This window comes from Cheilinus undulatus, linkage group 3 (genome assembly GCF_018320785.1).
Source record: "Cheilinus undulatus linkage group 3, ASM1832078v1, whole genome shotgun sequence".
Classification (NCBI taxonomy): Eukaryota; Metazoa; Chordata; class Actinopteri; order Labriformes; family Labridae; genus Cheilinus; species Cheilinus undulatus.
In genome coordinates, this window is record NC_054867.1 from 1,934,024 (window position 1) to 1,959,999 (window position 25,976).

Below are 25,976 nucleotides of genomic sequence, written 5' to 3' on the forward strand. Positions count from 1 at the left end.
AAATGTGAAGTTACTCAGTTAGAGAAGTTCTGCCTAACTGTTCCAGTAAAACTGAGTAGAAAGCTCTGATGGTTTTAGTTCTATTAATTCCTCAGGAATTGTAGACTAACTCGAATCTATTTAAAATCAACAAATATTTTGACTTGTTTTATTTTACAGAGTACTTAATAAAGTCCTCCATGCTTTCATTTAGTACTAACCAAAATAAACCAAAATATCTAGGCTGATATAAATTCAAAAGTGTCCTTTCTTCTGTCGTGCATTTTTTAACCGAGGTGTTACAGTATCTCCTTCATTCCCTAAAGTTTTCAAAGACAGGGAGATCCTACATGTTTATTATTATAGCAGCCAAACTCTTCTCTGTAACATGAAAACCTCAGACCAGCACTGCATTGCTCCTTCTCTATATCACTTCCTGTTTTGAAATGACGACTGTTAAATAAAAACTGCACCCCGCTTTGGCACAGTACTTCCACACTCCTCCACCCCAGCCTCCTCCTGGGGTGGAGGTCTCAGGATGCTCCTGAATCCAGCGCACGTTTCTAACGGTTTTCCAGCCTGAGAAATTGCTGACTTAACAGTGTTGTATCTGAATTTTTAATGTTAAGTCAGCAAATTCATCACCTCTTGCTGTAGATCATTCAGCAGATAAAGTCCGATCCAAAGACCTGTAAGTATCACACCATGTAGAACCTGAAGAGCTTGACCATAGTTCCTTTATCAGTAGCTGTCTAATGTTCTGATCCAACTATCTCTGCTGCTGTCACAGTCAGCAGGCAACAGAACACACCACTAAGGCCACAGCAACAATTATGGTTCTATCATCAGCTGTTCCCTGGTTGAAATACAGTCTAAGTAGTTAGTGTTTGCTCTGATTATTAGAGCCCACATCATTTCCTCTAACCAACCACACTCCTCCAGAAATAACTGGTACAACTCAACAAAAGAACGGGCATCTACAGACTCAAGCTGACAGGACAAGCTAGTTTAAGCCCCCTGGTTTTCTGTTGAAGCACCCACAGACTGCTCCAAAAACTGGATCCTCTCTTGTTTCATGTTTTGATTTTAAAGAAACATGTTTAGGTTAAATGCAGCTAAAAGCCAGACGTGGAGAGAAGAGGAGGGAACTGAAGCACAGGATGCTGTTGCTATGGAGATGATCCATCCTCTCCTCCAGTTGTAGCGGTGTGAGCTTCTCCAGGGTGACAGAGCAGCATGTTTTAGCAGATGTAACTGGTCCAAACTGGTACAGACCACGTATGAAACCAATATTCGGACTGCTCTCTGCAGCTTTATGACCAATTCTGGCTTTTATTCTCTGTCAGCCTTTCTGAAGTGAAAAAGCAAACAATAAAAGCCTCTGATTGGAAAGTCAACAGCAGCTGCAGGTAGTTTTCTACACCTCCTGTGATTTTTAGCAGCTCTTCTCACACTGCAAATAGCCGGGGGTCATTTTCCTCCCGCTTCCTGCTGCCAATAGCGAGTTGAGATGGCGCTCAGTTACCCCGTCAGCATTCTCCCCCTCTGAAGGATGGAGAGCAAATATCTGGAAGCGTTTTTCTGCTCTGTCCTGCTGATTCAGAGATAATAAGGCCAGCTTCCTCTGGGTTTACCAGGCTGTCTGCATTCAAGAAGCTACACCATCATAAAGCCAAAGAGTTCACTTTCACTTTTATTTCAGGCCTGACCCCACGCCGTCCCGGGACACAAAGTTTACTCTTTTAGATACTTAAAGTCAAGTTCTGGTTGGAGCTGACTCAGGTGGATTCTCAGGCGTGGGATCGGTCAGAAAGAGAGTTTCCAGCTCCTGTTTATGTTCTCCTGTATTTTAATTAAAGCTGCAGCCCGCTCACCAACATCAACTGGAACCTGATGACAGGGAGTAGCAACTGTGTTTAGTCCTTTAGAGCATTTTCATCTCTGATATTACAGTCTACAGGGATTCACATTCACCCACCAACAGCTGAGACGTCCAAGTGCCCATGTTTATGGGTGTCTGTCTGCAGCCAGTCCGTGTTTAGTGTGCTGATCCACCTGACTCTGAACAAAAACACCACATTCATCTGTCCACTAAATTCCAACCCTGGCATGAGGACCGAGGTAGCAAACACAACACCAGATCATATCAGGATTATACACTTCTTTGTCATTGTAGCGTTACCCCCAAATTACACATACTCTGTCTCCACTAAAGATGAGGTATCAATTAACACTTAGATTTAAATGCAACATGTCCTCCAAATTACAGAAGGTGTAATATTTCTTTAATCCTCTGAGCCCTCAGCTAATCTTTTAATCACTGTGACTTTTTGTCTTTAGGAGCTTGTCAAACATCAAGCCAGTGGTCTGCAGTCAGGCTCTAAACATCCTTTAATTCAGGACGACCTGAGGGTTAGCAGTATATGTGCTGCAGTAATGTCACTGGAATTTTAAAACGTTATGGGACTATAAAGACAAAAGAAAAAACTGACTGGAAATTATCTGAAAAAAGTTTATGTATTGAACACAGAAAACATTTATGATTAAGGGTATATATACGGCATATACAGTGCTTAACAAATGTATAAGCCCACCTGTCATAAGAACCAGAAAACATAAATATTTTAGAAATCTTTCAAAAACTTGTTTAAAACTAAAAATGTTGTTGTTATTTATTTGGCAGATAACAAACTGAAACAACTAAATAGTCCTTTTTCACACATAATAACCAAAAACCTTCATATTGTGTATGGCCTCCTTTGGCCTTGATAGCAGCTTCATTCTTGCTGCCATTGTTCTTATGGACTTTTCCACAGTCTCTTTTGTCATTGAGCTCCCCTAACCCACAGACTTGCTTTAGATCAAACTTTTGTGCCATCAATCTTTGAATCTACTAAATTCCAAATTTGTTGAATAGGATTCAAATCCAGACTTTGACTTGGCCAGTCCATCAGTTCCAGTACTCCAGATTCTTTTTTCTTGGTCCAATAGTCTCTGCACAGCTCTGAAGTCTGCTTGGGGTCATTGTCTTGTTGGTATATGAACCCACGACCAATCAGATTCAGTCCAGAAGGGATTCCATGATGCACTAAGATGCTGTGGTAGACGTTCTTGTTCATGACACCGTCCATTTTCATTCATTTGTCCACGCTGTATCTACAAATGGAACCCCGTACCATAATGGAGTCTCCAACCGTGTTTCACTGTGGGTGCATCTGGCATCAAAACCTTCTCCAGCTTTTCTGCAGACATAAACACGACCATGCTGACCCAAGAGTTCAAACTTGGGCTGGTCCGTCCAGAGTACCTTCTTCCAGTCATCAACAGTCCAGTGTTTGTGCTCCCTGGATAATCTGAGGTGTTTCTGGATGTTTGCAGGCCTCAATAATGGCTTCTTAGCAGCTCTTCTTCCCTTTAAGCCTTGTTCCCTCAGTCGTCTGCTTATGGTCATTCTGGAGACTTTCTCAGACTCTGATCTAGAAGATTCATCTCTGCCTGAAGATCAGCAGTGCTCTTCCTTCTGTCTTTAGTACTTCAAACCTTTAAGTGTCTGACATCTGCTTCAGTTAACTTTGGTTTCTTGCCTCTTCCTTGGTGGATTTTCTAAGTACCAGTCTGGGCCACACTGTGAGAACACTTTATGTCTCAGAGACCATCCAGCATCATGAAGTGCTTTAATGCGGACTCTTTCATTTTCAGTCAGCTCTCCACGTTTTACCATTTTGAACAGGAATGAGGAATTTCAAACTGAATTCACCCAAATTTGAGCCGGCTCACTGGGCTTCTCTGAGAAGTCAGAAATGAATCAAGCACAACATTCAACCACTAAAACTCATTTTCTGTTCAGGAATGACAGTAAATAACTATAATCTGACACATTAATCAGAAATATTAATGTGCTTTACTATTTTTTCCAGTTTTATTGTAGATCAGTAAATTGTAAAATTCATGGATAACAATAATAATTCTACTTTAGCATTAAAAATATCATTTGCGTTAAAGAGCTTCTACATATTGGTGTATTAACCATTGCAGAAACATCAAAAATGATTTTGGTAATTACCAATGCTGTTAATTTAGGGCAGCTGTGGAATAAACCTTACTTTGGGTGGTGGTCTAATAAATTTGTTAAGCACTGTATATATATATATTTTTTGCTTTGCACCAACTTGTTCTCCCATCTCTTTGGGACTAAAGAATTACATAATAATCATTCTGTGACAAAAAGTCTTCAGAAAATTAACATTTTTACAAAAAAGTCCTTGTGCTTTTGGGAATTTGTGTTGTTATTAAAAGTGCAAAGACTGAGGGACACGTCATGGTCTCTCTGTGTCGCTTTCTCTCTATTTTGAGTCATTCAGGCTCTCTGCTTCAGTTTCTAGGTCTGTGCACATGCTCAGTTCAACAAAGCATGACAGAACAGCCTGCCGTTGGCCCAGTTGCAATGCATTCTGGGATACAAACAGACAACATGATTGCAGGCTACCCCGCTAGCTGCCGGAATGACTGAGAAAGACGTTCATTATCAGAGTTACTGGTGTGGACCGAATCTTTAAAGACCTAGGAAGTCACCTCAGTTCCAGGCTCGCTAGAAAACATTTAGTAAAAGATATGAAGGCGTGGGTAGCATCATTAGGACGACAACAATGGATGACTTTCAGAGGGGAAAAAAAAGTGGCTATGGTTTATGGTTCAAATGTTATCAAACTTTGAGTAACACGTGTGTTTTCTCACCTCCTCAGGGGGTTAACCTGGAATGTGTCTAATACAGTTTAAAACAGTTTTATTTTTAAGAAGCAGCCAGAGGTTCTGCTCTACATTAATTACACACATTCAAGTGTCTTTATTTTTAGAATTCCTACTTTCCTTGTGTTGTGTGTTTTTTTTTTTTTTAATCCAAATTAGAATGACATTAAAAAATCATTCACTTCAGTAGAACTAGTCAAACTGAATGAGTAAAATAAATCAAAATAATCACAGTTGGGCATTTTTTTTTTTTTAAAGTTGTTTAGCATTTTTCTCCACATCAATCTGCTCACTAAACAAATCACTGCCTCTCCATTCAGTCTCTGCAGCTCCACTGCACACGCTCTGGTCCGTCTCCAGCAGATGCTGAAGAGCCTCTCCATACAACATCTATCATGGCAAGGACCAGGTCTGTTATCAGCTGAGGCCGCAGCCAAACCACGCCAATCCACGCAGGGTAGATCGACTCCAACAGCCGGAGAAATGTGCAGAGCATCCGCACAACTTCTAAACACAACACGATGAACAGACTCCTGGTAGTAAATCACTTTATGAACGTTCAACTCATCCTGGGGATCAAACTACAGGCCGTCTTTGGCAGACACATTCATGTAAGGCCCCTACGGTCATCACTGTACCTTTAACACGTCACCATGCACTGATAATCCATCCCTCAGGTAGGATGAGGTAAAACTAAGGACTCAGAGTTTTTCTGGTCCTCAAGCAGCCAGATCATCATCTGTCCTACATTTATCCAGCAGTCGTCTCACAGTCAGCTGTGCTTTGTTACTTTCCAAAAACAGACACTCTGATCTTCTGTAGCCTCTCTGAGCTCTCCTATCACAGTTTCAGGCTCCTCTCAGTAAATCTGTGCCTCACAGGTCCTTTAATGACGGTAAAACTAATCAGTCCAGCAGACTCTCTCTGAGTGAAAGACTGCTGCAGAAAAAGTTGAGATAAGAGAGAAGCCAGCTCCCACTAATCAGCCTCCTAACACCTGAATAATCACTGTGTGGACGTGCTGCTGTGGGTCTGATAGAAGAAACCTCCAGAAATCAATACATGGAGGATTACTCAAATCTGACGATAACCTCCAAACACACTCTGCTAGTTATCAGATCTTCATCACCCTCTGTGTTCTTGGATGAATAACGACAGCTCCAACATGTGCCACTGACCACTTTTTCATATTTACTCCCTCCTTCTGGATTAATCATGAATTTATTCATTTAAGCTCATTTATCACAGCCTGATAGGAGCATATTTACACTCAGAGTCAACGCTGATCTACTGTCAGCAGTTCAGCTCCATTTACTCCGTCTGTGAGATTCTGCTGATCGCTGCAGGAAGAGGAGCGGGAAAGTTACTGAAAACATGAACTCAAGCTCTGCACGGAGGAGGGAGGGCTGTCCTTAGGCATGGCAGGTGGATTTATACAAACCGTTAGTGGACTCCACCATCACTGATGACCGGTGCACAAGTTTTACAAAGGTCCCAGATCTACACTCACCCTCTGAATGTGAGCGAATTTGTGCTCCTTAAATCACATTTAGCATGGTTGATTTGTTCCCTGCATGAGCAAGATCCTCCTGCTGTTTCACATCAGTGACATCGCTCTGTGTCTGAGCAGAGGATGGGCAGGATGGAATGTTTAATCAAATTTCTACAAAGACATCATCTTCGAAGGCAGGATGGAATGTTTTATCAACTTTCAACAAAGACATCATCATCAAAGGCAAGAATAGAATGTTTTAATCACTTTCAACTACGACGTCATCTTCAAAGGCAGGATGGAATGTTTAATAAAATTTCCACAAAGATGTCATCTTCAGAGGCAGGATGGAATGTTTTGGAAACTTTTAACAATGATGTCTTAAAAGGCAAGGATGGAATGTTTTATAAACTTTTGAATGAAGTCATCTTCAAAGGCAAGGATGGAATGTTTTGGAAACTTTTAACAATAAATGAATCTTCAAAGGTAGGATGGAATGTTTTGGAAACTTTTGAACGAAGTCATCTTCAAAGGCAAGGATGGAATACTTTATCAACTTTTAACAATAACATCATCTTCAAAGGCAAGGATGGAATACTTTATCAACTTTTAACAATAACATCATCTTCAAAGGCAAGGATGGAATACTTTATCAACTTTTAACAATAACATCATCTTCAAAGGCAAGGATGGAATGTGTTATAAACGTCAAAGACTGGCAGTAGTCCATGGCTATCTTATCTGTATTTTCATTTTTTCCGTCAGATGTGTTTATTGTCTTTTCATCTGTTGAGACTAGTTTTAATTGCAGGTTTTATTTTTCTCCCTGAACGATTTTTCTTGGTTAAAAAAAGCAAAGCATCCCTGAGCTGTGAAATCCTGACTGTAGAGTCAACATGTTTGGATAAATCTGTTTCCCAGCTGAAGTTCCTCTAAGAGGGTAGGTTTACAGCTCTAAAGGAACGTTGAGTTCCTCTCTGCAGAGCTCCCATGGTTCAATAACTGTCCTTAGTGAAAAAAACTCCTGACCTTCAACTCTGTTTGTTGGTCTAATGAAACTCTGGGGTGACTTTTACACCAAACCTTGACTCCTAATAAACAGGAAAGTTTAGAGAAGTCAACCAAAATTCCTTTTAAACTCAGACGTTAATATTGAATGATTCAGCATTAATAAAACTGATTAACTGGATCAATAACTGACCAATAAGCTGAATAATTCCTGAGGATCATGAACTAGTGAGCAGCTTTCTGTTCTTATTTGCAGAAGCTGTTTAGTGATCTTTTTAAAGCTGCTTTTTATTGATTTATCTGCTCATTACCTTTAAAACCTCAGAGCTGGACTCATGCCTGAGGGCTTTTTTTAATCTGAATATCCTCTAACAGACCGTGGTTCATCGTTAAAGAGCGTTAATACGACACAGAGCCACACCACGGAGACCGCTGTGAAGTAAATTTAATCAGATCATTGTTAAAATCCTCCACAGATCCTGGAGGGGTGTTCACTCTCACTGCTGGATGTTGGAGGAGTTAAAGATGGCCGAGGAACCATGGCGACCAGAGCAGACCATGATGATGGGCCTCCTCAGTAAGGAAACATACGACAGACACACATCACCCAGCATCATCTATGGCAGGGAGGAGGAACCTGAATGAGGGGTTTTGTACTGACAATGAGAGCTGTTGGTACAAAAATGGAGCTGTGGACACGGACTTGTCTTTACAGTCCAAAAAAACCCGAATAATATGTGACCATAAAACATTTGATTGAACCAGAAGAGAGCAACAGGACTGATAGTTCAACTATATATAACACCATTAATCCACACTGACGTCCTCATCCATCACAGACATCAATCCACTTCTTTGAGCCCCCTGATTCAAGTTTGACGTAAATGTCTTCAAACTTAAGAGAGCAGCTATTACTGCAAGCTTTGACATTTACTGTTACCACTAGGAGGCGCTATGATCTACAAAAACCTAGGAGTCTGAATGTGTGCAGGCATGGATGCTCAATAATCACAGGAAGTTTGAGTCAGATCCGACCATGCACTGTTGAGTTATAAACAACTACATCTGAAGGCTCGCCATGACCACTGATGAAAACCCGCGGAATAAGAAGTCACCACCAGCAGGGCTGAACAGTTTGCAAAAATAATCTGTGACTTTTTACCCCGATATTGCGATTGCGATTCAAGAAGCAAATATTTTTAGATTACTCAACTTGTGCATTTTTCAACAAATTCAAGCAAGAAATCAATTTATATTATAACCTACATTCAGTCAGGAACACTCGTCAGGCATTTTACCATTTCAATGCAAAATGGATGCAGCCAACAGTTTTACTGGGCAGAGAAGGCTCTGCTCCAAAGATGCTCCCCAGGTAAGTTTAGCAGCATGCTTTGACTCTCCAAATGAAATTATTTCAGAGGCCATTAATCAATAGTAGCAGGAATCTGAAAACAGGGGTGCAACAGGCTTTAGCTATAAGGGAGGAGGCTGAGGTGGAGGAGGTGAAGCTTGTGAAGCTGCTGCAAAAATGAATGTATCAAACTGCTGTTTTGACACATTTCAAGTTTAAAAAAATATTGCAACTTCTGCGATTTGTAAATTGCAGCAGGCCATATTGCGATTTCATCTAATTTGTAATTAATTGCCCAGCCCTAATCCTCAATGTCTCTTTTAGCTCTGTGCCAAAGTACAAGTGGATCGGATGAAATCCCCAGGAGGAGTCTGATCAAGTCTGACCCTGGAACCAGACCAAAACACACCGAATTTCACTGTTGGTGAATTTTTTTTTCCTGTTGGTGTGAGAGTGTCGGTCCAGAGGCTTTCTGTCAATCTCCCTGAGCTACATCCACCCTCCAAAATTCATAAATCTATGACAAAGTCAACAGAAAACTGTTGGGGGGCGCTAGGCAATTCTGAAGGGGTGCACTGGAGACCAGATTTTATTTTTCTACATGACTGGATGCACCTGCAAAGTTTCTTAGTTCTTTTTAATATTCAGGGTTTTAAAAGTCTATCTGATGATGGCAAACACACTTTTAACAGAAGCCTTTGGGTTTTTGATGACCTGTGTGATGCTCAGGCTCCTATAACAATATTTAATTATTACTGTAGGGTTCTTGTCCAGTGTGTAATGGCTCCAGACGTAACACCGAGCTAAACCATGTCAATGAAGACGGAGTCCAAGTAAGGTTGCTGTCAATTACTCAACCTGTCCACATTAACATTAGGCGAAAAATGCCAAAAAAAAAAAAAAAAAAGATTCACTCTCTACTATAATACAAAAGAAGTGCATCTCACATGCATATGAAATAAAACTACAAACTATACCAACATACTTTAACAATAATATATCTATAAAATATAATGTCTAACATTTCAACAATAATACGTATTTGTATTATTGCTCGTCCTATGCTTTCAGTGGTTGGCAGTGGATTGTCCCCAGCTATCTGGCTGAACTGCCCTGTTAACAACTGCCCACAAAACAAATCCAACCCACGAAAGTTTTAAAGCCCACCCACGAAAGTTTTAAAGCCCACCCACGAAAACCAAGAAAGTCCACCCTTGAAGTGGCGAACGCCACTAGGCAACAAAATAACTACAAAGCTGAACTTTAAACAGATGAATGCACAAAAGTAAAAACTGCTGAGAATACAAACAGAAACAAGAACCTTTCCAACACCAGACCAGAGCAGAGACGTTCATTTTTACATATAAAACGTAGACAGAGATGAAAGACCTCATAAATGATAAAAACTCAGAGAATCTGCATCTTAAAACAAGAATTCGCCCAAACAGGCCAAACCTGTACAGTAGCATACTAGCAGACATGCTGACTCTGCAAAAGCCTGAAGGAAAAATCGATTCAAGCACAAAACTTCAGTTTTCTACGTAGGTCAGCAGCAGCCCAGTGTTAATGTTTGCTAACATCAGAGCGATCAGTAAACTCAAACCTTCTTCTCTGCTTTAAAATCAGGAGCAGCTACAATATAAATCATGACCTCTCTCTGAGAGAAGCAAAGCAGAACTTTACAGTCCGTGACTGTTTTGGGGGCTGCAAAAAAACAAACAGACAAAAAAACAAAACCCAGATAAGCGAGTCAATTTCTTCTGGTTAAGTTCTGCTTCCAGAATTGTAAATAAAGGTGCATTCAGAGCTTCTGGATCCTGAAACTTTGGCCTGAATCTGATCTCTTTGAATAAAGGATCTGAGTATCAACAGTCTGTAGACGTGTAAGGAAAGTGATCCAAAGCTCTCAAAGATATAAACCTCCAGACTTCAAACAGCATCTTCCCCACATGGAGCGTTCCTACCTGCTTCCCTGGAGAGCTGCATGAAGGCGTCCACCCCCTTCTCCCCGTAGCTGCCCTCGGACGCCACAGTGGAGACGTAGTTCCATCCCATCGTCTTTACGATATCCACCATGGCCTGAGCCTGGAAACTGTCCGGAGGTACCACCCGGGAGAAGAAGTCGTACCGCCGGTCGTCGCTCAGCTCCGGGGCCGTGGAGGCGTAGCTGATCTGAGGAATCTGCAGAGAGATGGGGACGGAGGGAAAGTTAGGATAGGACCGCAGGGGTATGGGTTAGAGTCTACAGCAATGGCTTTAAACATTTTTTTATTTTTTTACAAATGCTAGACAAACTTCAAATCTCAAACAGCACAGTATTCCTAACCTTTAGCATAGATCTTTAGTTAGCTCTTTAGTATAGATCTTTGTTTATCTTTACTGTAGTTGTAGTGATAATGTACGCTTGTACATCTTGCAGGGCACACCGTGTTTGCCTGATGTTGTGTGAAAAGATCTAAATAGGGAAAAATATGAGATGAATGTGAATTGATGAACATTTTCAGCCTTATAAAAGCGACCTAGTTTTATGTTTCTGCAAATCATTTGATCAAATGATGAAAAATTCCTCAGTGACCAACTACACCCTTTATTCAGACCCTTCAGCCTGGCTGTGCATGGATTTATTCCTCTGGTTCTAGTTTAATTTTGAGGATTCATGAGCCAGACCAATGAAATATTTAAAAACCCAACAAAAAATCTACAATAATTCAAACCAGCCTCCTTAAATCCAATCCATAATGGATGCATAATCAATCAATACAAAACAGGAAGGGATATTTCTAAAAGTAGTGATGCAGATTAGAGCAGGTTCAACACGCAGGACAAGCCTCTAAGTGAAACCTGCCACCTACCAACAGGAGAACATTCACTCCTTTTCTTTGCATCATCATTGACAACAGTCCCTCCTCTTCTCCCTCCAGGGAACCTTAAGTTCTCTCTGGAGGAGAGCCAGTCCACGTCCTCCTCCTGATACATCCATAACTGTTAGAATAATCCATACCCGCTACAGTCACACAGAGCGCTTCTGTTGGAGAGTGACTGACACTCTTTGACCCGCCCCCCTGACAACCTGTGACCTCTCGAACAGTCGCAGTGATGACGTCAGCATAAGTTCAGTGGTCAGATCCCGCCTGTAGCGTGGCGAGGCTGTTGGCCGAGACGGGACGAGATTTTAGTCGCACAGTCGGACATGGTACAGTCCGCATAAATGGTGTAGTCCCCTAAAAAGATCAAAGCTAATGTGATTGGTTCATCCTCTACCTGTGTCCTATTGGCTGGTCCATCCTCTACCTGTTTCCTATTGGCTGGTCCATCCTCTACCTGTTTCCTATTGGCTGGTCCATCCTCTACCTGTGTCTTATTGGCTGGTCCATCCTCTACCTGTTTCCTATTGGCTGGTCCATCCTCTACCTGTTTCCTATTGGCTGGTCCATCCTCTACCTGTGTCTTATTGGCTAGTCTATCCTCTACCTGTTTCCTATTGGCTGGTCCATCCTCTACCTGTTTCCTATTGGTTGGTCCATCCTCTACCTGTTTCCTATTGGCTGGTCCATCCTCTACCTGTTTCCTATTGGCTGGTCCATCCTCTACCTGTTTCCTATTGGTTGGTCCATCCTCTACCTGTTTCCTATTGGCTGGTCCATCCTCTACCTGTTTCCTATTGGCTGGTCCATCCTCTACCTGTGTCTTATTGGCTAGTCTATCCTCTACCTGTTTCCTATTGGCTGGTCCATCCTCTACCTGTTTCCTATTGGTTGGTCCATCCTCTACCTGTTTCCTATTGGTTGGTCCATCCTCTACCTGTTTCCTATTGGTTGGTCCATCCTCTACCTGTTTCCTATTGGCTGGTCCATCCTCTACCTGTTTCCTATTGGCTGGTCCATCCTCTACCTGTGTCCGTAAAGGATGGAGGTTTGTTGGTTCATCAAAACAACAAAGAGCAGATATTCTTATATCTATTCTTATTCTGGATTATTGAACACACCCTTACGGACAGCTGATAGCTGTGATGGTCCTGATCTTAGGTCGTTCAGGCTAAATCCTGTCTACTGCGAGTGTTTGGAGGATTAAAACCTCAAAAACTGACCTCGCGTCTGTGCACCCACGTTTTTAAGACCAGATAAGACCTGGAAGTCCTGAACTTCCTCTGCTCCCTGTATCTCTGTGATGGAGTGAAGGCTGATCTTGATTTCCTCCGTTAGCATCTCGGCACGGCGTTGGCGTGTTGAAGGTGTTTGTGGTTAATTACAAAGCCTGTGTGAGAGGTCGGGGGTTATTTGATCTCTGTCCGTCCTGCTCTGCTCTGACAGTCGGTAAAAATTAAACTCTCTCCCTCCGGAGACGCTCCCAGAAACTCTTTAAGGTGTAAATCTGTCCTCCGGAAATTTCCTCCAATTAGCCTTTGATAGTCAGGGAGAGGAGCGCGTCTCCGGCTCACATCATGTCGGGGTTAAAAGTTTGAGAGAGCGGCTGTCTGTGAGGAAGGTTAAACGCTCCCGCCGAGCGCACATGTCTCATTATTTTTGTGTTTTTTTTTCTCACAGAAAATGAAAATGTCTGAAGGGAAATGGGATTTTAAAAACACCATTAACAGCACAAACACTTTTTTCTTCTCTGGAGCTCCAGATCAGCGGCTTATTTTCACTCTTTGTTTCTACTCAGGCTTTACTTTTAAACCAGAGGCCTTTCTGTGACGCCGGCATCCCAACATGACCTCAATTACTTAAACCAGGGCCACAGAATCTGCAGAGAATCAGGAATCCCACTGTGGGGTCAAAGGTCAACTCCAACAGCAGACTCACCACTCCTTAAACACCAGGGTCATCATAACAGCCCTACAAACTCAGTCTCATTCGAGCACAAACCAACATGTCTGAACTCACACCAAAGTAGGCGGTTTTACCATCAGACCTGGAGACTCCAGTAATCCTCACTATGTGACATCTAAATGTTAGGTTCACCTCTACGATTACTGTCAGTGATCCTCTGATGGTAATCAGGGGTTAATGTGAATGAAATAACGAAACGAGAGATTGATTACCTAAAGGAGTCTCTGAGGAGGCTCTTAGAGTCCCTCTGTCGGGGGTTTAATGAAACCAGTGTAAGGTTGGACCGGTCTTTGAACACAGAAAAGCCAAAATCACCTGGACAAAATTAAAGCCTTGCTACGAAGCAATACTCAGCACCTACACATTTCAGTATTAATGTAAATATTCATAAATAGAATCAAAATTCAGCATTAAAAAATACAAAACTGAGCTTAAGCTTAAAGGCCTGAACATACACGAGCGCACTGTGAGTGGGGACGGGATGTCTGCAGTCATCAGAGCTTCCATAGTCAAACGCACTGCCACGTAATAGTTTCCTGTGAAATTTCCGTGAAATCCTACATTTCCCACAATCCTTGCACGTTGTTTACATTTTTCTGTCATGGCGTCCTACACTGACGAAGCCTGCTGGCTTTGCAAAATAATAATTTTAAAATTTATGTTAAATTTTTGATTAAGGGATTTACACAGCCCCCCCATAAAAGCATCCGATTCATCAATAAAATAATCATTCGATGAATTGCTGATTGAAATCATCATTTGTTGCAGCCCTACTGCCTACTCCCTGCTGCTCCCTCTGCACGCTGCTTTTGCAACCCTCCTCCACCCCAGCTCCTCCTTTATCCTGTCTCTGCCTTAATCAGTGTCGTTCTGTTGTCATTAGCTGAGTTTCCTCGCAAAATATACTTCAGCCAGAACAGCCTCAACACCTAACGTTAATGACAGCAATAAATGCATAAAATTTGTTGCTAATAAAATTGACATATGAATATAGTAATAGAATAATTTAAATATTAATAACTGCAAACTTAAATCAGTTTTAACGCTCTCTGCTAAAATACCCAGACTATTAGTTTGTCTCTGGAATGAACAAAATATCACATAAAAAGGACATATTTCTCTGATACATAGTGTGATATTAGATGTATAAGCAGCTCTGTGCTGGATTGTTCACACCTGTGTCAAAAATCTTAACATCTGAGACGTCCTCTGTGATAACCCGAGCTTACTCTGTCCATCCCCTCCTGCACACAACCTGATGCTATTTTCATACCGAGGTGTAAGACAGAAAGGAACTACACCTGTTCTCTAAGCGTGTAAATGTCCTGTGCTACTGAAGGTTGAAAAGAGCGAGTGCGGTGATATAACTGTGTCTGAGGTTTTCTAAAAGAGGCGTTGGCGTCACGGAGCCACACGTCCACTCAGACGCCTCGCTGTCCTTGGAATGAAACCGTGTTTAAGCTTTTATGACTCCTGACTCAACATGTCACAGAGGACACCTCATCGGGCCCCCGGCCACGGATGCTGCAGCACCACAACCACACAAATACACACAAAAATACATAAATACACACACGTACAACTGTGTGCACACAGTGCTAAAACAAACACACATGAAGAGGAGAAAATGAAGTGCACACAGAAACGTCACTGAGTCTGTATGAAGCTGCAGAAACAGAGGGAGGTAAATACATGAATATTCAGATATCAGAGTGGTTCTCTTCTGCTGGTTAAAGACCGATGGCAGGAAAAGTGAATTTATCCTCAGGGAACACCTTTAACCTGCTGCACAAACACACAGTGTTTCCTGTTTGTGTTTTCCCCCACTCCGGAGGTTCCTGCAGTCCAAAAGGGACCTGCCCTTGCCTTTCATATATTTGATGCCATATTCTGGGAAGCACATGCCGCCGGCACACCAGGAAAGCCTGGAGCTGTGCAAAGACAGGGAATGAGTGATAAAATATGTGGAGTGACTAACCACAGCTCTGCCCTCTCAGTTCTTCTCCATCCTGTAAGAGCAATGATTATCTATTAGACCTGCCAATCAATCAGCAGTTACAGCCTCGTCCAATCACTGCCTCCTGACTCAACCCTCACGAGCCAATGACAGCCCAGTTTACTGACGTGAAGTTTGTATGCAGTGTTAGGATATGCTGGTACAGCAGCATGTCTGAATGACTGAAATGATCTGGACCCAAGTCCAAAAAACTACAAAACTACAAAAAAAGGACTTAAAGCAAAGACAGAAGATTTTTACATTCACTTTTCCCAGTAAGAAGGAATCCTGATGGCCCTCCCCCTGCAGGAGCATCACTGGGACAGGCACAGGCAAACCAGTGTTCACTTCTTCACCTAAAACTATGACTAAAAATGTTTGTCAACAGCCTTTATTCCATGACTAAAACTAGACTGAGACTAACAAAAATAGATCTGTGATGACTAAAGCTGACAAAAATGTTCCTGAGTTTTTGTGGACTAAAACTAAAAAGGGCAGGAGTGACTAAAATGGGACTAAGATTTCATCTAAAAACTAAGGCTGGCCACACACTACAGGATTTTAAGCCTGATCTGGGCCGAGATTTGCCTCCTCCAATGGTCGTGGGGGCGTATCCCGAGAGGAGCCTCGTCGTAAACGATTGTTTTACTGTTCCAAACCGCGTTGTAGCCTCCAAAATAGTGTAGTGCTGCCGACGGAGTACCCACAACAACCAATGAGAGCGAGCAGACAGGGTAGCATCACAGCCAGACATGCTTTCATACATACCTTCACCGCTCACAACCATGAACACAACTTTAACTTAATTCTGGCCAGGATTTCATCCTGAGTCTTTCCCTTATTTATGATTACTGCTGCACCTTTAACAAATGCCAGGACACTCTGTTGTGGAGAGAAAGCAAAGACAGACATCTGTGTTTTGTTTTGTTTTTTTTTCTGAAGTCACGTGATCACGCGAGGTCGTAGGCAGGTCTGCAGGTGTGTGGTCTCCAGTGATCTGACAGTCTGGCTGAGTCATCTAGTGGGGGCGTTCAGAAGATTAAAGATGAACGATCTTTGGAAATTGTCCTGAAGTCTGTGGTCTCCCACAGTTTCAAAATCGTTCCAGATTAAAAAACCGTCTAGTGTGTGGCCGGCCTAAGACTAACACCGCCGTCAAACCTAACATCGTGTTCACAGATCAACAGAACGTCACTCTTGGTTTAAACTCAAGGTTCAAACTCTGACAGGATCACGACATCAGGAACTAGCCTGCCTTCAGAACCTTCATTAAATCCAGTTAGTCCTTTTAATTTCAAAATATGAAAACTTTTTTGGGTTTCAGGCTATAGAACAGTATCATCACAGTGGCCGGAGGTCCTCTGGAGTGTAGGTCGATAGCAGAAGGGTTTTTGGGTCCAGGACGTCTACATGGCTAACACTCAGCTGTCTCCAGTATAAAGAGCGCTGAGGTCCAGCGTGGATTCTCCAGTCCTTTATTAGTTAAGAGGAGGCCTGACTCCACGTGTTCAGCATGTCTGAAATGAAAGTAAAGCACTAAAGGACAGATTCATCTGCTGTTCTCACATCCCTCAGGAGCATCAGGGGTTAAAAAGAAGGACGACAGCCAACTGCCGCTGAGCCTGAGCTGCAGATCTGAGGATGATTGTGATGATTGTGGCTCTCTCTAACATTTTGTTGATCCCTGGAGCTGTGTGGATGTCAGATGTCATCCTCCTGAAGAGGATCAGCTCCTCAAACAGCTGTGATTTCAGTGACTGCAGGTTCCCCGGTGTTCTTCAGAAGAGGCCGAGCGCTCAGGATAAATGTCTAAGAGGCCGTCTGCGTGCTCGTCCTTCTGCTGGTTTATAGATCAGACGCTCTGCTGTCTCTCAGATGAGCCTCTCTCTGGTCTCTGTCTCATTGTTCACACACAGCACTGATGACGGATGGAGAACATGGATGATTGCAGCAGCTGGAGGATCGACCATTGTCCCTCCTCTCAGGGAGAAAAACAGCAACAAAGGGAGAAAGACGGGCAGAAAGCAGAGAGAGAGGTAAAAATAGATGGTCTGAATCATTGAAAAGGATGGCGATGAGTCCCCAGTGTCCCCAGTGTCCATTAGTGTGAGACTTCAGGGACGTGGGCAGCATTCGCACGAAGAGACTCCCTCAGTAAAGGCCGAAGGTAGGAGAGAGAGAGGGACGAGTGATAGGAATGAAGGAAAACAGACGACAGTGAGCATCCTTCAAAGTTAGGAGGCTGTCAGAAACATGAAGGGATGATGTTTCCTCCTGTTAGAGCTGCAGAAAGCTCTACCAGTAAATCTCTACAATCAATATCCTCCCATCATGCCTGTCTGATATCCTTTAATATCAGTCACTCTGGACACGTCTGCATGGACGGGATGTCCAGAAAGAAACAACACACACAAAGACCCTACATAAAGCCTCCATAGCCGTGGAAATCCATGAACTCACTCAGGTTTTTAAAGCATCTTGCAGGGTCACTATGTCCAAGCCTACAACAGTATCAGAGGTTTACCTGCCTTCAAAACTATCATTAAGTCCAGTCAGTCTGCAGGACACAGCCACCAACACCGAATGGATAACTGTTAGGAGAGCAAAGGGTTAAATGCTCCTCTAATTGTGCTGCAGAGCAAACAGCATCTCCGTTCTCTGCTGCTGTTTGTATTTAAATGATCCATGATGCACTCATTAATAGGAAAAAGTTTCTCCTTTCTGTGCAGATCCTCCTCATCAATAGCCCTGCAAACAGCCATGCACAGGTAATCGTCATTTCCACACAACCTGTGCAGCGCCTCTCTGTGCACTACGGGTCAGATCTTTCCCTCTCTAATCAGGCTTTGACTCTGTGGTCGAGTGCATGCTACGGGACTGACCATGCTGGTCTGCACACATCAGTCTGCACTGAGCAGACCCAAACAGGAAGTCAGACCCGGCAATGCATGCAGCATCAAGTCAGTTTCAAAGTAAAACACCCAGAACAGTCTGATGCTCATTTACTCCACCATCAGATCAACATTACACCAAAACAGGAAGCAAACTAAACGCAAATCAGCCTGTGAGAGGTAAAATAATGTTTGAGTTGTCCCCTTTGTTCCCATGTGATCCTCTAAACTCGTGAACTCCAGCTGTGCCGTACTCAGACCCAGACCCAGTAGACCAGGGTGCCAGACGGAGCTAAACTAGGGCACAGACGGATCCTGGAGCTCATGGATCCCAGGGGTTTTAGGGGCTGATATTACAATCTGAGCCTGTCAGTGACAAACAACAACAACTTTTAGAGGACATATTTCATTTTGGGCATGTTTACCCCGGGGATGAAGTTTGTCTTTTATTCACAGCAGCTGGCAGAGCTCCAGACGGAGTTATTCCAGAACTTTCTCTACATATCACTCATTCAGCCTTCTACTGTACATTTACCAAAACAGTCTCAGGTTAAATGTTAGGAGTCTTAATACAGCACACACAAAAACCAACATTAAAAGTTGACAACAAATGCAAACAGGATTTCCATTCTCATGATGATGTGTTTGTCTGTCACAGATTTTTTTTCTACGCTCGAACTGAACTGTCTCTGAACTCTGAAGGCACTCCTCTCTGCCAGTATACCAGACTTTCTCTGCCAGTATACCAGACTTTCTCTGCTAGTATACCAGACTTTCTCTGCTAGTATACCAGACTTTCTCTGCTAGTATACCAGACTTTCTCTGCTAGTATACCAGACTTTCTCTGCCAGTATACCAGACTTTCTCTGCCAGTATACCAGACTTTCTCTGCCAGTATACCAGACTTTCTCTGCTAGTATACCAGACTTTCTCTGCTAGTATACCAGACTTTCTCTGCCAGTATACCAGACTTTCTCTGCTAGTATACCAGACTTTCTCTGCTAGTATACCAGACTTTCTCTGCCAGTATACCAGACTTTCTCTGCTAGTATACCAGACTTTCTCTGCTAGTATACCAGACTTTCTCTGCTAGTATACCAGACTTTCTCTGCTAGTATACCAGACTTTCTCTGCCAGTATACCAGACTTTCTCTGCCAGTATACCAGACTTTCTCTGCCAGTATACCAGACTTTCTCTGCTAGTATACCAGACTTTCTCTGCTAGTATACCAGACTTTCTCTGCCAGTATACCAGACTTTCTCTGCTAGTATACCAGACTTTCTCTGCTAGTATACCAGACTTTCTCTGCTAGTATACCAGACTTTCTCTGCTAGTATACCAGACTTTCTCTGCCAGTATACCAGACTTTCTCTGCTAGTATACCAGACTTTCTCTGCTAGTATACCAGACTTTCTCTGCTAGTATACCAGACTTTCTCTGCTAGTATACCAGACTTTCTCTGCCAGTATACCAGACTTTCTCTGCTAGTATACCAGACTTTCTCTGCTAGTATACCAGACTTTCTCTGCTAGTATACCAGACTTTCTCTGCTAGTATACCAGACTTTCTCTGCCAGTATACCAGACTTTCTCTGCTAGTATACCAGACTTTCTCTGCTAGTATACCAGACTTTCTCTGCTAGTATACCAGACTTTCTCTGCTAGTATACCAGACTTTCTCTGCCAGTATACCAGACTTTCTCTGCTAGTATACCAGACTTTCTCTGCTAGTATACCAGACTTTCTCTGCCAGTATACCAGACTTTCTCTGCTAGTATACCAGACTTTCTCTGCCAGTATACCAGACTTTCTCTGCTAGTATACCAGACTTTCTCTGCCAGTATACCAGACTTTCTCTGCTAGTATACCAGACTTTCTCTGCTAGTATACCAGACTTTCTCTGCCAGTATACCAGACTTTCTCTGCTAGTATACCAGACTTTCTCTGCCAGTATACCAGACTTTCTCTGCCAGTATACCAGACTTTCTCTGCTAGTATACCAGACTTTCTCTGCTAGTATACCAGACTTTCTCTGCTAGTTAACTCTCATCACACTTTAACAGTAATTATTAAAAATCTGTCAAAGATAGATAAAAAATGAGTCCAGTATAAGCAGCTCAATAATGTGTCTACTTTTTAAAGCCAGATTGAAGTCAGTAGGAGGAGCTGAGGTGGAGTTATGGGCTTAGATGATGTGTATGTGATAGAATGCTGGGAATCTCTTAGTGAGACCAAAAGAAGGAAAGCATAGCAACAACGGACAGGGCAGTCATGATTGGTCCATCCTCTACCTGTGCCTGATTGGTTGGTTAATCAATAAAAAAAAAAAAAAATCACACAAGGAACCAAAGTAGATTTACTATGAAGAGAAACTTTTGTGGTTGGTTAACTAAAGATCAGAGGTCATTTAGACATTTAGAGCACAGCAGCTTTGATGAGAAAGACTGGAGTAAATCTGAGACCTGAATCAATCATTTCTATTCTCACATGTTGGAATGTGCTCTGTAGTTTAAATCCGAGCAGACCCCTCCATGTGCCGGAGGTTTTGGAGTCTGGCGGTGGACCAGCCCCTCCGGCCTCCTCTTCTCTGATAGATTAGACTCATAAGTGTCTTGGTCATCGCTCCGTCCCTCTATCATTCCTGCTGGCATCCTTCTTTCTTCCGCTGGACACAGAAAGGTCAGCACCTTGACAGCTTCAATAAAACACAAACGGTGCTACAATGTGACAATGGCTAAACCCGCATTGATCCGAGACTCAGAGGCTGGAGGAGGGGGGACGTGACCCGAGCTGGAAGGTAAAGCCGCATTGATCTGAGACCGGCGGAGAGAGAAAAGAAGAAGAGAGAGGAAGTGATGGACAGCAGAGAGAGAGGGATTGACAGCAGGAGAAGGAGACAAAGAGGAGGAGGAGGAGGAGGAATGACAATGGGACAGAGAGATCTAAAATTGATTCAGAGCCCAGGAGCTTCTGTGGACCTGAGAGGAATAAGAACGGTCTGGAGACAGACGGGGAGAGCGTGAGAAGATGCGGTCCACCCACCGCCACACTCCCAACACGTTTATTGACATTTCCATCTGACATTTGTGCGTGCCGTCGATGGCAGAGGACTCCAAGTTACTGACCTTCTGCTGCACGCTGATGTCCATTAAACCCGTGTTTTTGTGAAGGAGGAGACGGCTTGATGGGTGGCAGCTGGTGTCGCTTGGGTCTGTCGGCCTTTTGGCATACATGTTCATCCTGACACGCATGTCAGCAAGGTCCCGGCCTCAGACAGAGATGGAGCGTGGTGTGGGTACCAAACAGGCCACAGGATGGAGATTTATGGTTCTGTATTTTACTGTCATTAGTTTACAGGGCGCCGTTTTCTGATTGGCTCTCAGGCCACAGGACTGAAACACATTTCAGACTAAAGTCAACAGAAGTTTCTAAAAGTTTCAGCAGAAATCACTCTGAATTTAGTATCAGGAAAGACTTGAGTAGATTTAAAGAGCAGCCATCGACTCCTCTATGAGAAAACCTAGACCAACTTCTACATACTTTCTGATCAGTCGGATTTATTATAAAGATTTATTATTTATTAAATAAAAAATAGTAGTTATGACGTCAGACAGTACAATCTACAGAACAAATCAAAGAGACTAAATGAGCATGCTTTAGGAGAGTTTATAGTGTTTTAGTGCCGTCTTCTCTGCAGGCAGACGTCTGTTTAACATTAGAGACACTCAGGGGTCCTAACCCACCAGCTTTGGTTTGGTCCCTTTTACCTTAGAATCATAACCATTACATGTTCATGATACATTCAGACAACAGAGTTTCAATATGAAAGGAAATCCAAAATCACAAGAAAAGCTTTTTTCAAATTTGTGTTTAAAATTAGACAAAACATGGAAAAAAGAGCTGTGCACAAATACACCGCATTCTGTTATGAATTATGAAATTATAAAAATCTGATTTTTTTAATCATAAACATTTTGTTTTTTTTGTTTTACAGTTAAACTCATGGATGGTTTTGTGTCTCTGGATCACTGAAATCAATCTCAGACGCCTGTGATCATTAGTTTGCCAGGTGAGCCCTATTAACCCTTTACTTACTGACCCAGCACCGGAGCTGGGTTTTATATGTCTGGAGTATTATTACTGTAACTCTGTCAAAGTTTGTCTGGTCAGAAAAATTCCAACGGTGTTGGAAAGCTGAGAATTGTGGGCATGCCCACATATATGGTTCATTACGGTACTCGCAACCATATGATGTGGGCATTCATAGCAAAACACCAGAAGTATCGTGAGACACGGATTCTCAACACTGTAACTCCTCAAAAGTTTGCTCAATCTAAAAAATTCCAACGCTGACAGAGAGCTGAGAATCTGTGCTTTCCACCAATATATGATGTGTGGTATACATATTACAATAATGTCAAACAGCACCGCAAAAAACAGCAGCTTTGGCAGAAGACTAGTGAGAAAGGAGAGTGAAGGAAGAGAGTAAAAGGAGGGCGAGCGAGAGTGGGGTTTTGTTTTTTAAAAATAGTGTTAGATAGTGGCATTTGTGCGTGTCTGTCATGTGCAATAACAATATGTTACTGAGAATGTTGAGAATGCATTTTTCCACCTTTCTTTGCACTAACTGTCTCCTATATATATGGTTATCTTTGCACTGTGTTCTGCACACCCAGAGTCCTAGACTACAAAAATGGCTGCTGATTCTTCTAAACATGTATAGGTTCACATTTCAAATGTCAAATCAAAACTTCATGAGCAATAACAACATTTCTACTCATAAAAGCCATGAAAAACAAATCTGTTTTTGTTTTTCTTCTTTTAAACTGCTGACAATTCCATATAATGTGCAATAATCATTAACCAGATGTTGAAAAGTCAAGTTCAAGTACTCCTGGGAAAAGGGAGCAGAGCTCTCAGACTTAGGGCATTTCCTGACTATTTTACAGCCAGAATAACAAAATATGTCCAAATCGCCATTTTTAGACCCAGTAGGTAAAGGGGTAAAGGAAAACTACCGAAGAAGGACGTTCCACATTATGAAGCAGGCCACAGGTTTCATCAATATGGAAAAGAAAAAGGATCTCTCTGCTGAAAAGACTCAAACAGTGCAATGCCTTGGACAAGGAATGAAAATGAGATATTTCAGGAAAACTTCAGCATGATCATCGTACTGTGAAGAAATTAGTGTCTGATTCAGAGCACAGACGGGTTTGTGCAGATAAAGGCATAATGAGGAAGGTTTCGGACAGACTGATTCATCAGATTAAGAGAGCAGCTGCTAAAATGCCATTACAAAGCAGCAAACAGGTATTTGAAGCTGCTGGTGCCTCTGGAGTCCCACCAACCTCAAGGTGTAGGATCCTCCAGAGGCTTGCAGTCATGTATAAACCTACTATTCAGCCACCCCTAACCAATGCTCACAAGCAGAAACGGTTGCAGTGGGCCCAGAAATACATGAAGACTCATTTTCAAACAGTCTTGTTGACTGATGAGTGCCGTGCAACCCTGGATGGTCCAGATGGAGGAGCAGTGGATGGTTGGTGGATGGGCACCATGTCCCAATGAGGCCAGGACGTCAGCAAGGAGGGGGCGGAGTCATGTTTCGGGCCAGAACCATGAGGAGAGAGCTGGTAGGCCCCTTTAGGGTCCCTGAAGGTGTGAAAATGACCTCGGCAAAGTATATAGAGTTTCTGACTGACCACTTTCTTCCATGGTACAAAAAGAAGAACCGTGCCTTCTGTAGCAAAATGATCTTCATGCATGACAATGCTCCATCTCATGCTGCAAAGAATCCCTCTGTGTCATTGGCTGCTATGGGCATAAAAGGAGAGAAACTCATGGTGTGGCCCCCATCCTCCCCTGACCTTTAACCCTGTTGAGAACCTTTGGAGCATCCTCAAGCTAAAGATCTATGAGGGTGGGAGGCAGTTCAATCAAAACAGCAGCTCTGGGAGGATATTCTGACATCCTGCAAAGAAATTCAAGCAGAAACTCTCCAAAAACTCACAAGTTCAATGGATGAAGAATAGTGAAGGTGATATCAGAGAAGGGCTCCTATGTTAACATGGAGCTTTGAGATGTTTTTGATTGAAATAGCTTTGATTTCAGTAAATATGACCTCCTGATGCTGCAGATTCAACACATGACCATGTTCTGAAACTCTGATGAGCAGAATAATATGGAACAGTTTTAGTTTTTTATTTTAAAAAATAGTTATCATTGGGAGGTTTGTTCTATGAAATCTGAATTATGCTCTAACGGCTGATGACTTTAAAATTATACTGACTGTCATTTGCGTTGAATATTTGGGAAAATCCAAGAAAAATATTATTTGCATAATAATTTGTAATGCAGAGTAAAAGAGAGGAAACAGAAGAGTGGGGATGTTACCATTTCTTTGGCCTATATCTGTGACACGATGCAAGTGTTCTGGAAGTGGGAACTACAGGTACCATTAGTCTTTGCATACCCATCATCCTTTGCACTCTACTTGGCTTGGTGTGGGAGTGGTGGATGCAAGAGTGGGGTGGGAGGATCAGTCTAGGGGTTAATGAGAACATTTTGGTTTCCTGGTGTAAAAAATGAGAAAGGAGAAAAGATGACGAACAGAAACAACATCCAGACGCCGTCAGACCGAGGAGAACAGGAGGAACGTGAGGAGGCACTCGGACGATCGTCACCCCGAAAAGATTCACAAGATTAAGGTGAGGATCAGAATCCAGCCAGGCCAAGGGACTGTACAGGGAGCGTTCACAATCCCACGTCCCCTCAGCAGCACCAGGGCTCAGCAGATATCAGAGTATGAGTGAATATTTGAGCATAGAGACCTGCAGCTGTGTCAGCGGTGGATGATGAAGGTTTGAGAAGGTCAGTAAACACTAGAGCTGAAGTAGAAGTTTATGTTCTTATGGCTAATGCTCACCTACAGCACATTTTTTTAAATGCAAAATTCAAAGTGTTACTGTTGTTAAATAAATGCCAACGTCTTCATTTGTTGTGTTTCTAAATACCGTATGGACTTCATACCGTCACATCCCTGCTCTGTGAAGAACATCTGGACCTCAGACCTTCTACAGAAGCACAGAGCTGAAGTTTTAGTCCGTCCAGCTCTGAGTAAAGACATGAGAGTAAGGCGGTCACAGTCCAGGATCTGAGTGTGTTCGGTTTGTGTGGAAAAGAAAAGGAGTGAGAGGAGGAGAGAGGGAAAGTTGGAGTTCTAATCACACTTAATCACTGTGACCTGCTGGCTCGGGGTGCAGCAATCACCGGTTTCATTACAACCCGTAATTTTCTGTGATATCCTCCTCCTCTCACTCAGCAAACACTCGCACACACACACGCACACACACACAGGCTGACATTTGAGCACAAAACACACTTGCAGAAATACGCACACGTAGGCGCACACATTCATCAACATGCTGTTATTACCGCCGAGCCGTGGCCGCGGCGACGGACGGGGAAATGAAGCAGGAAGAAACAAAGCCTGACTCACTGGACATAAGAGTGCTGTCTCTGCCAGCCTCAGCTTTATTTCTGCCTCTGTTTACAGGTGTGTCTCTACATGTGTGTGTGTGTGTATATAGGTGTGTTTACAGGTGTGTGTGTGTGTGTATTTAGGTGTGTGTGTGTGTGTTTATATGTGTGTTATTCTCAGTATATTTGTAAAACAGAGCATCAG

General features: G+C 42.7%; 1 protein-coding gene across 1 annotated transcript in view; it reads right to left on the reverse strand.

The window, feature by feature from the left end:
• The window catches only part of LOC121506940 (metabotropic glutamate receptor 7), a 449,909-nt gene that overhangs the window by 282,784 nt on the left and 141,149 nt on the right, over positions 1–25,976 (reverse strand). The window contains exon 2 of the mRNA XM_041783000.1: positions 10,541–10,757. Coding sequence (XP_041638934.1) covers positions 10,541–10,757 — 217 coding nt within the window. The remainder of the gene's footprint in view (positions 1–10,540; positions 10,758–25,976) is intronic.